Source organism: Solanum lycopersicum, chromosome 3, assembly GCF_036512215.1.
Source record: "Solanum lycopersicum chromosome 3, SLM_r2.1".
Classification (NCBI taxonomy): Eukaryota; Viridiplantae; Streptophyta; class Magnoliopsida; order Solanales; family Solanaceae; genus Solanum; species Solanum lycopersicum.
The window spans coordinates 58,635,640-58,648,205 of NC_090802.1; the positions used below are offsets into that span (position 1 = coordinate 58,635,640).

General features: G+C 35.0%; 2 protein-coding genes across 2 annotated transcripts; one reads left to right on the plus strand and one right to left on the minus strand.

The window, feature by feature from the left end:
- Positions 1-1,398: 1,398 nt before the first annotated feature.
- On the minus strand, positions 1,399-8,995 carry LOC101264811 (large ribosomal subunit protein uL22y). Its single transcript, XM_004236290.5, has 8 exons — positions 8,988-8,995; positions 3,855-3,896; positions 3,733-3,769; positions 3,552-3,592; positions 2,272-2,502; positions 2,065-2,167; positions 1,917-1,984; positions 1,399-1,745 (listed from the first exon to the last, which is right to left on the minus strand). Exons 2-8 carry the CDS (start codon positions 3,855-3,857, stop codon positions 1,707-1,709), a joined length of 522 nt encoding a protein of 173 aa, XP_004236338.2. The 5' UTR covers positions 3,858-3,896; positions 8,988-8,995; the 3' UTR covers positions 1,399-1,706.
- Positions 8,846-12,555, plus strand: LOC101264507 (SWI/SNF complex component SNF12 homolog). Its single transcript, XM_010320760.4, has 2 exons — positions 8,846-10,681; positions 11,983-12,555. Exons 1-2 carry the CDS (start codon positions 9,174-9,176, stop codon positions 12,053-12,055), a joined length of 1,581 nt encoding a protein of 526 aa, XP_010319062.2. The 5' UTR covers positions 8,846-9,173; the 3' UTR covers positions 12,056-12,555.
- Positions 12,556-12,566: the final 11 nt, after the last annotated feature.

Here is a 12,566-nt window from a genome sequence, read left to right on the forward strand (position 1 = left end):
AGGGGGTGGGGGTGGGGAGGGGGGCTGGCCGGTCGTGGGATTGGGGAGGGGGGCTGGCCGGTCGTGGGATTGGGGAGGGGGTCAAGGATTGGGTAAAAAAATAAAATTTTAAAATTGAATTTTTTTAAAAAAAAATTGTTGTTTTTCCAAAAAAAAAATTAATTTAAAATTGGAGGAGAGTTTTGAAATATTTTCCTTATTTTTAAGGGAAGTTATATTCCTTAATTTTGAGGAAAATGAATTGATTTGGAAAACATTTTCCAAAACTTTTGTCCCAACCAAACATGAGAAAATTGAAAAACATTTTCCAAAAAATGTTTTCATTCATACCAAACACACTCATAGTGTATAAGTTAGTTCATCTAATTTTTTATATAAAAAACAAATAAGAGTATTTCTTTTTACGCATCCATTAAGGTCTTTTGGGAAAAAAGTAATTCTAGCTTATTTATGCAAAGAATCCTTTATACACCACCATTTAGATCTTGCATAAATTTTAAAAAGAACGGTATATTAAGCTAGCGTTTGACCATAGATTTTTAAATATTTTTTATAAATATTATTTGGGTGAAATTTCACCATATGTTTGGCTATAATATTTGGAAAATATATTTCACTTTTTTAGAAAAATATGATTTATACCCATAAGTTTCAAAAATATCAACACTAATCATAAGTTTGTATTACAAATCAATTGTATCTTTGTTATAACAATAACAAAATGTCCATGACAATAGAGCAATGTGGTAATTTTGAGTGAGTACAACAAGCATCATTACATACATTGTGATGTAGACAAAACACATGACTTTATTATCTTGAGCCGATTATTCATCATTTTCATCAATAATCATATTATCATTTTTCACATTCACCGAATATTTCATCACTACTTGGATTTAATGGCAAAAATTATGTAATACAAAATAAGCAACAACTATAGATGGTGTTTTTGTAAAAGGTAAAAGTTTGGTGTAAACTTTCAATTTTTAAAAGATCCCAAATAATGAAATTTAACCCAAAACTCGAAAAAACTAGCATTTTAAAATTTAAAATATTTGTCAAATAATGACAAGTATATTGACAAACACTATTTGCCAAGTTTTTTCCCAATATTATTTAAAAATCTATGGCCAAACGAGCCCTAAACTTATGTACCAAAAGAGAACTTGTTCAGAAAAGCATAAATAGAAAGGTAACAAAGAATTTCAACTAGATGATTAAATTTTAAAAGTTCCTAGTTCTTATCCTTCTATAACTATAATAAGTTAATTATATATTATTAGTAACTTTTCGCTTTTTTCTAAGGTTTGTATCGAAAACGTTGGATGCAACCTAATATTTACATTCCTCATCCATCAACGTATATAAAAATACAATTTTCTTAAACAATCTGTGTTTTTGCAAAATTAAACATATATGATAATATCATTGGAATCCCCACAAACCCCGTAAAGAAAATCACAAGAAGCAACACAAACAATATGCATAGAAAATGAAACTTGTGATCTGATGAAAATTTTCTAGAAGTCTAAGCCACCAAAATAAAGTAAACATTCAACTCAACTTTAGCAAAGTAAAGAGTATGCAGAACAATGCGACAAATTAAAAGAGAAAAATGGTTCAAGCTGCCAAAATTGTTTCATAACAGAGACTAAGGGGACACTAAACTTCAAACAGCTTTGGCATTGCAGAAGATTCAACGCTCACGCCTTTGCCTTCCTAGGAGCCAACTGAGTCTCCGGCTGCATCACAAGGAAAATGGTTAGGCACATTTCAGAAAGATGTGATTAGAGAAGACAAAGCACTGGTACATTAACTGATATGCAGACGACAAAAGGTAAGCTATATGCAAGTGTCATATTACACTGCAAATGCAAGTCATAATAAAATAACAGGGAAAGGAAGTAGTTTACCTCTTTCTTGACAGACTCTTCCTTCTCGGATAAAATCAACTCAATATGGCAGGGGTGAGACATATAGGCTGAAAAAGGATCAAGAGGTTACTATTGAGATTTCAATGACTAGATAAAAAAAAGATGCAGTGAGAAAATAAGCACTTACGGTTAATTCTTCCGTGTGCACGGTAAGTACGACGCCTCTGTTTTTGAGCTTCATTCACTTGGATGTGAGATATATAAAGTGAATCCACATCAAGACCTTTCACCTAAATAAATTCAAAGAACAACAAAATCAGCCCAAGGGCACATAGAGCAGTCTAGAAACCTGTGCATAGTCTTACAAAGAAAAAAATAACACAATATATAGTACCTCAGCATTGCTTTCAGCATTTTTGAGTAAATCTAGAATAAAGCCTGCTGATTTGACAGGCCAACGTCCTTGACCATTTGAATGGCGATTCTTTGCCTGAGCAGTGCGACCAACCCCACGACAAAATCGAGTGAAGGGAATGGCTTGTTTGTGTGAAAGAACATCCTCTAGATATCTCTTGGCCTTGTCCAATGGCATCTTCCTAAGAGCATGTGCAGTCTCTCGTGTATTCTGTGAGTAGATAATGCATATAAATATTTAGTAAGAACAGGTAAGGAGAAAAACCATAAGAAATTCAAGCAATGTTAAATCTAACTCAGGGTGAAAAAAAGATTTGAGTTTGTAAACAGCATTACACCAATTCATTTTTTGAAAAAGTTTGTCTACACAGAAACGTGTTTGATCTGACATGGGGTTGAACACCAAATATTTCAGTAATCTTATTGTGATAAAATGTAACTATGTTTACAATTGTATATTACCAGTCGGTCTTATTTACCAAGAAATACATTTAAAATAAGAAAAGAAAATAGGAAAGGAAGGAAACTTATGTCGAAGAACCAAGCCAGTCAAATGTCAACTAAAAAGAAAGACTCAGAAACACATAGCTGCAGCAAAAACAGATGGTAGATAATATTAAAAGTTCTAGTGAATAATATCTGATCATACCCACCAGGTAGCTGCTACCTCTCATACACACCTAGTGTTTTGCATCAGTAACATGAGATATAATGTTCTTATCCTAACTCATTGACCACTAAACGACACCCTCGCGCAAGCTTGCTCCAATTCTAAGTTCAAACAAATAAGAACACCTCCAAATTCAATCACATAATATCACACTTGTTTGGCACTCACTAGTTACAGTAACTTAGGAGTAGTGCAGGTTACATATCAACAGCAGACTGTAGGCATGCTTCTTCAATGAAGTAGAAGTATGCTAGTCAACCTTTGATCACTATTTACAATCAAGCTGAGACAAGATCAAGACAAATTTCAAACTTGTAAATACTTTATTCCTAACATCAGTGATCACCCAACACTCATTTTGACATATGACATACACAAGGATAACTCATACACAATAGCAACAGCAAAAATAATACATCTTAAGGCACAGAATAAACAAGAAAACAACAGAAATATTACCAAAAAGCATATATTATTATGCATAAGTAAAGGACAATTAATGTAAAAGAAAATAAACTAATTTTGAGAAGGCACCAATCATTACACCCGATTAATATAAGCAATTCGCAATAAAACGAGAAATTACGCACCTTGAAATGAACTCGGAGACTTGAACCCCTGGATTTGCAAGCTAATAGCAAAAACACGAAATAAACTCAAAATATATACTAAACCAAACAAAATTTATAACGCAACGTCCGATAACTCGGATCTACACATATGAATAGATCATAGCTCAAAACTTATATGCAAAGCAAATTAAATACTCACATTTAGTGGGGTTATCGGGTTCCCTGGAATACTTCACCTACATTAACCAAAAGATTCACTCGTGAGTAAAAACTTATAACGTTGTTATTCATAATGATCCGCCGGCGAATTTGTCGGCTTACCATGGCTTCCGGCGATTGCTGTTGCTGTTGCTGCTGCTGCTGCTTCCTTCTTCGTTAACCCAACAAGAAAGGAGATGAAAAATAGGGTTTACGACTTATATTGGGAGATGATAGATTATAGGGTTTTTACATGTGAGTTGGGCTAGTATTAGTGGGCCTTTTAGAACTATGGGCCTCCCAGTTATATGTAATTATTATCTTGGTCCAATTTCTAAATCATCGTTAAAATTAATTAATTTTTAATTTTATATTTTATACTTAAAACTTATGAGAATCATATTTTTTCTTATTCTATGGTATTAGTTCTTTGTTTTTGTTTCTATATTTATAATTGACACCTTTTTTTGTTCTGTTACTGGATAAAGTTTAATTACATTTCAAATTTTGAATTAAAAATATTTTTTCTCCTAATTTTTGAACTCTAGAGATTCTCTTTTTCATGTGGCAATTGTTTTCTAAAGGCCTATTTTAACCTTATTTTATTTTTAGTGAAAATTACAATCTCTAAAAATTTATTTTACAAAAAGAATCATTATATTTTCTATAGGTTTGATCATAAAATATATATTATTTAAAGGTGTTTTTAAAAACTATTTAGTTAAGCATAAAGTGTGTTTTTATCGAAAATATTTTTTAAAATAAGTTAATTTAAAAAAAAAATGATAAACATGCTATAAAATATCCCAGTGTGTTTGTTAATTACGATTGGTGAATCATTATGTTGTGTTTGCTATGTCAATTGGCCTGGGCTAGTCGGCCATTCCTTGAATAAGGAAAACTACACAAATAGGATTCATTAAATAAAGTATTTACTCAAATTAGATTCAATCCAAATTATTTATCTTGATTGTGCCTTGGTTCAAACTATTTATGCAATATCTCCTCATTCTATTCACTAAAAAAAATCTTCTTCAACCTTACTATTAACGAAGAGTATATATATTCTAATAGTATCTATATACTTTAATGGTATCAAACAATAATTGAATAGTCTTTTTCTGATACAATATTTTTTCACCATTGATGTTATCACAGTATGTATATATTGTAATGGTATCAAAGTGTAATTGAGTATTGTTTTCACCAAAACACTATATTTTTCTTTTTTATGTCATTAGTGTACAAATATATACTTTGATAGTATCAAGTAGTAAATGTGAATTAGTAGTTAAAAAGAAGGGGTATGAAGGTAAAGGGATGATCACTTGTAAATAGTTTCTCTTTTTAGGGTACAAGTGTTTTGTTAGAATATCGAGCATCTCAATTATTTGTCTTGGTTCCATTTTTAATGTTATCACCAGACAAAATACAATTGGTAAATAACAAATTTTAGCATCACAATTCAAACTAAAGTGTGTTTATATTGTATTGACTGAAATTTTGTAATTATTCATACAATTAAATAATAAAACAACACGAAATAAGGCTTAATTATACTTGATGTGCTAAATTTCAATGTCATAGTGAATATAATCATGTAGTTTCAGACTACCACGCTAAGATGATGACTTTAGATATGCAGTTATTCCTAAACTAAAGTAATAGTGCATTACTAGTCCTATTTGACTTACGTTATGATGCTAGTGTTGATACTCGTCATTTGAAATTAGTGTTACTGTTAAATTATTTTCAAAAGTGTTCCCTATCAATCTTTCTGGCATTTCAGCTAGGGGGTAAGGTAGGGGGATCCTCGGGGCACTACGTCTCGAGGACCCTGGGTGGAGGGATGGGTAGGGTAGGGGGTCTACGGGGCACGGTACCTCGACGACCCGGGGGGTGAGGGGTAAGGGCTCCTCAGGGCACGGCGTCCGACGACCACCTCGACGACATAGGTGAGCGGGGCAGGGGAATTTCAGGGCACGACGCCTTGAGGACCAGGGAGGTGGAGGGAGGCAAGGGGTCCTCGAGGACCATGGGGTGGAAGGAGGCAGAGAGTCCTCGGGGCACAGCACCTCGAGAACCTGGGGGTGGGGGCAGGGGGGCCTCGGGGCACGATACCTCAAGGATCGTGGGGTAGGGTATAGGAGGGGACTTGGGGGCACGACGCCTTGAAGACCCTGGGGTGGGGGAGAAGGGGGGTCCTCGGGGCACGGTGCCTTGAGGACCCTAGGGTGGGGGTGGGGGTCCATTGAGCACGACCCCTTCCACCCAGGGTCCTCGAAGCATCGTGCCCTGATGACACCCCCCCCTCCTCCGGGTCCTCGAAGCGCATGGCGCCCCCGAAGCATTCCCACGTACATTCACACCTTTTTAACATGTCAATTTTCGCGATACTGGCCCTTTTTAAGAAAAACTTTATTAGGCGTATATTGATACCATTTTTTTCACGCACATTTTCCTACTTACGTGCTTCTTTTTAGAATTTTTTGTGTGTTTTAATAGTCCATGGATCTGGCGCCCCATAACATCCAAAACTTTTTTTCTCAAAAAACTTTATGAAGGCCTCCGTAATGAGTTGGAGAGCCACCACCCACACCATTTTTTCACGCTATTTGCATATTCACAGACCTTTTTTTAGAAATTACCCGAATGATTCGATTTTCATATGTTATAGGCTATAACGAATTTAAAAAAATTTCCCCCTCCCAAAACTTCCCCTACCCCACCAATTTTAATTTATTTTCCATAAAAAAAAATTGAAAAAATTTACCACCCTACCCCTTACTTCCCCCCCCCCCCCCAATCACCCCCAACCCATCCAGAAAAAAAGACAAAATTTTAAAAAATTTCATTAATTTTTTTTGAATGAAAAATTTTTCCCCACCCCACCGTAACCCAAATAAAAATGTAAAAAGAAAAGTTTCATTTTTTTAAGAAAAATTTTTTACTTACTACCTCACCATCTATCACTTTTTTTTATTATTGTTTGTAAATAAACATTTTTTACCCACCAATTTTATCCATTTAACTATTTATTTTTAAATGGGTAATTTAAATGAATTAGATTTCCAATCCATTTTCAATGGGTAAATATGAGTACCTTCGTAATGAGTTGAGGAACCACCACTTATACTAACACCTTTTATTTCATGCTCATTTCTACATTTACAAGTTATTTTAAAAAATTACCCAAATTACTCAATTTTTGTGTATTATATATCCCATGGATCTGGTGTCATGGAGCACCCAAAAAATTTTTCTCAAAAAACTTTATAAAAACTTCCGTAATTAGTTGGGGAACTACCACATATACTCACAATATTTCTTCCACGCCTACTTTGACATTTACATGCTCTTTTTTTTAGTAATTCCTCAATTTTTTTCGTGTGTATAACGCATGGATTTAGCGCCCAGGAGCACGTACACAAACTCTTTGTTTGACAAAATTTCTCGATTTTTCGTGTGTACCCATGGATCTAGCACCCAGGAGCACCAAAAAAAATTTCTCAAAAATTTTTATTATGATTTCTGTGATGAGTTATGGAACCACCACCTATTTTTTGCACGTTAATTATTGCATTTATAGGTTCATTTATAGGAATTACCCAAATTTCTCAATTTTTTGTGTGTTATAGCCCGATGATCTGTTTATTCTCAAAGATTCTCATGAGGACCTCCGTAATAAGTTAGGGAACCACCCATTTTATTTGGCCCCTAGAGCACCAATATTTTTTTATAAAAAAAAGTTATGACGACCTCTGTAATGAATTTGGTAACGATCACGTATACTCACACCATTTTTTTTACGCTCATTTTCTGCATTTACATGTCCTTTTTAGGAATTATCCGAATTTCTCGATTTTTTGTGTGACCCGTGGATTTGTTTCTTTTCAATAACTTCATGAGGACCTCTGTAATAAGTCGGGGAACCACAATGTATATTCACACCATTTTTTATGCCCATTTCTGCATTACTGACTCATTTTTTAGAAATTATCAGGTTCTTCAATTTTTCATGTGTTATATAACTCACGAATTTGGCACCCAGAGCCCACAATTTTTTTTTATATCAAAAACCTTATGAGGACCTCTGTAATAAATTAAGAAATCACCACATATACTCATATCATTTTTTCATGCACATTTCCGCATTTACAGGGTCTCTTTTGGAAATTACCCAAATTTCTCGTTTTCTCGTGTGTTGGATCTGGCGCCTGGGAGCACCCTAATTGTTTTTTCTCAAAAACCTTATGAAGACCTCTGTAATGAATTGAGGAATCACCACGTATACTTGTACCATTTTTTTCACGTTTATTTCCGCATTTAGAGATCCTTTTTTTTTAAAAGAATTACTCAAATTCGTCAATTTTTCCGTGTTATAGCTCATGGATCTGACACCCTGGAACATCAAATTTTTTTTTCTCAAAAATCATATGAATACCTCTATAATGAGTTGATACACTCACAATATATTTAAGAATTCAAATTTATTACATATGCGTATCGATTGTATGTGCGATATTTTCTTTGTGGGGGTGGGTGGGTGGGTGGTTTTGTAAAGTGTGATGATGTTTATGTGTTGATACTACGTAAATTGCTTGTGCACGTGTTAATCTGAAGTACCCCAATTAAATCACGTCTACTAAATTTACAGTGTAGTATTGTAGTTGTTAAAAATAGTGTTAATGTAGAAGCTCAACTTATTATTATTAAGTTTTTTTTAATTATCTTTGGATATATACTCGTATAAATATTAATATTAAAGACTTTTACTTTTGAATATCGTATTATTTATTTTAAATTGCAATATTAATATATTAAATAACACACTCTCTATTTTAAATTAATTGAATTGTTGAGGTGTTTCACACACTTTAAGAAAAGAAGATTAAAATATAAATTAGTTATAATTTTATATTTTTATTCTTGTTAATTATTATTAATTTTATAATTAAAATAACTAAATATTAATTAATAATTAATTTTAATAAAAGATAAAATTGAAAGAACATTTTTAAAATAGCATTGAAAATTAAACAATTACATTAATTTAAAAAATAAAAAGTATATTTTTAATTTAATATGAAATAGAGGGAGTATGAGAAAATTATATATGTCAATAACTAGGAAGTGTATTATACAAACTTTGGGCCGTGTTGTGGGCGAAAAAGTGAGTTTATTTAGCTGCTCTTGCAGTACTTGGGCCAAGTTCATTGTACTGCCACCGGTTACAGCTCTCCCTCCGCCGCGAACTTGCTGCTTCCGTCTGTTTCTCCGGCGAACTCCTCCCGGTCTCTTATTTTTCCGGCATACTTCTATTTCAGGTTCTTCTCTTACTCCTTTTTGTGTAATTGTTATGAAGACCTCTCTTGAAAAGGAACCCTAATTTTGCTAGGATCACGCGTTCTGGTTTGCAGCTTTGTTAAATAGAAATTCGCTATGAATAACAATAATCCAGTTAAGAATGTTAGTTTAGGAACCTCAGTTCCAATTCAAATTCCTCAATCTATGCCGATAAACCATAATCAACCAGCTGTTCGTCACTTCTCCCAGTCACCAGCACAACGGGGTTCACATTTCCCTGGCCATTTTCAGTTATCTGAATCACGATCTCATGCCCCATTTCAAGGTCAAGCTCAGGCCTTTAGCCATTTCATCACTTCAGGGGTTAATACCAATGCTGGTGTTTCATCCCCTGCTGCTTCTACACCCAATACAGCTTCTGGGGGTGCTAGAAAAGTGCTCCATAGACCACCTTCTCGGACCGGTGGTTCATCTAACCATGGTCAAGCAACTGCTTCTCCTTTAAAGACAATGGAATTAACCCCTGCTGTGCGTAGGAAAAAGCAAAAAGTTTCTGACAGGTTTATACCGGATAAGGTGGCTGCGAGTTTGCCCGAGTCAGCACTTTACTCTCAGTTGCTTGAATTCGAGGGTCGTGTAGATGCTCTTCTTTCTAGAAAGAAGATTGACATGTTGGAATCCCTTAAGAGTCCTCCGCGTTTCCAGAGAACTCTCAGAATTTATGTATTCAATACTTTTGCGAATCAGACACCAGCTAAACCGGACAGCGATTCGGCTGAGCCAGCTTCATGGTCTCTTAAGATAATCGGAAGGATCTTGGGGGGTGGGTCGGGTTCTCAAGCATCTGAAAGGGAGCAGAAATTGGGTGTTGCTTGCCCCAAGTTTTCATCTTTCTTCAAGAAAGTTACTGTTTACTTGGATCAAAGTCTATATCCTGAAAACCATGTAATTTTGTGGGATAGTTCTCGATCACCAGCTCTTCACGAGGGTTTTGAGATTAAGAGGAAAGGGGATAAGGAGCTTACTGCAATCATCAGACTGGAGATGAATTATATGCCTGAGAAATTTAAACTATCGCCGGCATTGCAAGAAGTTCTTGGCATTGAGGTTGAGACACGAGCTAAAGTTTTAGCTGCTCTTTGGTACTACATAAAAACTAAGAAGCTACAGATATGCCATGACACCTCCTCGTTCACTTGTGATCCTCCTCTAAGGAAGATTTTTGGAGAAGAAAAGTTGAAATTTTCCCTGGTTTCCCAAAAGATTCATCCGCATCTGACTGCCCCTCAACCTATTCACCTGGAGCACAGGATTAAGCTATCTGGAAGTAGCCCAGCTGGGAACACTTGTTATGATGTACTGGTTGATGTTCCCTTCACATTGCAGAAGGAATTCTCCACATTCTTATCTGATTTAGATAAGAACAAGGAGATTGATGCATACGATGAAGCTATTTCCACCGCTCTAAAGCAAATCCATGAACATCAGAGAAGGCGAGCTTTCTTCCTGGGATTTAGTCAGTCACCTACCGATTTTGTTAATGCATTAGTTGCATCTCAAGCCAGGGATCTTAAGCTTGTTTCTGATGATTCGACCCGTGATTCAGAAATGGAGAGGCGTTCTGAATTCTACAATCAGTCTTGGTAAGCTTCTTTCCTAAGTATCCTAATTATTGATTAGTTGGGCTTTAACTTCTCTGTGTTCACAATGCTGTATAATGATATTCTTTTTGTTCAATATTATGGTCACTATATCCTCCAAAAGGAAAAAAAGTATAGAGATTTGACATAAAGTAACACCTGAAGTTGTCTCAAAGTTTTAAAAACGACACATTAACTATGCGGTCATCCTATGTCCCCAAAAAAGTATGAACTACCGTTGTAAATAGACCATTTTGACCCATTTTCTCATCAATCCTAGAAACACCCCCTTTTAATTAATTAATTTAATTTAAATAATAGAAAAACACAGGTTTAACCCGACCCGAAATGTTGAGCTTGGAATTTCAGTAGTATGAACTTGATTTAAACTTCCATTGTCTTCAATGTCATGAAACTGATGGCTTTGAGAATTGCCCAGAAATTGAACTTGAATTCCTTCACCTGAGAGTTCCTTAATTTGGTATCCTTAACCTTTGAATTGTTAGGAAGCTTACCGATTGGGGCTTTTTGTTGTGTTATGTTAAGTACATTCTGGTGCTCATTTTGGCATTGGTCGTTGCTTGAAAATTTCGCCGGAGCTCCGTCACGGACCCCGATTATGATTCTCTTGTCCATTTTAAATGGGCTTTCAGTATTAGGTACATTAGGATGTGGGAAGTATTTCTTGAACTACTGAAAATTAACAAGAAGTTAGAAAGTTCTTACCTTTTTGGGGTGATCTCGTTCAAGAGAGAAGATGATTTTTTAAAGACAGCATAGCACTGTGGATTAGTGTGTTTGACTTAGGATCAAAAGAGGAAGTAATTAAGTAATAAAGAAAGAATTGACAGGTGGTGCTTTTTAATTTGTTTTTGGAAGCAAAGTTTCTCATTCACAGGCTTCATCTGCGTGAAAACAAACATAGGGAGTAACTGAGTCGAAATGGTCTATTTTCAAAGGTCTTGAATACTTTTGTGGGGGTAATAGGGTGCCCGCATGGTTAAGGTGCTTTTTGAAAATTCGGGACAACTTCATGTGCCACTTTATGTCTTTTCTCAAAAATAATAATAATAATGTTATCATGTTATCTTGATGTTGGAAACATCTCTAATCTAACAGATGAATCTTTTAATCAGAATGCAGCCGGCTGAAACATGATCTCCATCTAATCACAATCATTATAACTTAAATGTTTTTGTTTGAACTTCGAAAGTGTCTTGTTTGATCTGTCTTAAGATATCTATATTTATTTGTACCTCACAAGCTTTTCAGATCATCTAATCTACTTTCTGTGAAACTTATAGGACTGAAGACGCTGTTGTGCGCTACTTGAATCGCAATCATGCTTCTGGTGCTGACCATTCTGCTAGAAAATAGGACTTGTCGGGCCATTTTTCGGACAAAGGATGTCCGACATAAACTAGGGTATCTTATGTAGAAGCATTCTAATAATCTACTTCTGCTGATAGGGAAAGAGCTTATTATATTGTATTTAAGCAGGAATGTATGGGATTTGTCAATTGCACTCTAAGAAAAGGATAAAGAGGAATGAACTTTTGCGATGCAAATGGTTACTTCTTTTCTTTTTCGAAACTGGTAAAATTCCTACTAGTCGTTGTAATTATGTTGGAAATGGCCCCAAATGCTTTGGTTGTTAATGGCTGGAGTTGAATTCACAGCTACTCAGCATTTTCTAGTTAGCCAATATTGACTTTATGGTGATTTAGTAGATGTATGCTTGAATAGCTCTGTAGGCACATAAAATGCCTTTTTCTTTTGTAACCAGAAGTTGTTATTGCTGAGCCAAAGTGAAATCTCCTTCCAATTGGACAACCAATTGGCTTTGAATTTGATTAGAGCTTCAAATTTGCCTTGAAGGTCCATGCGC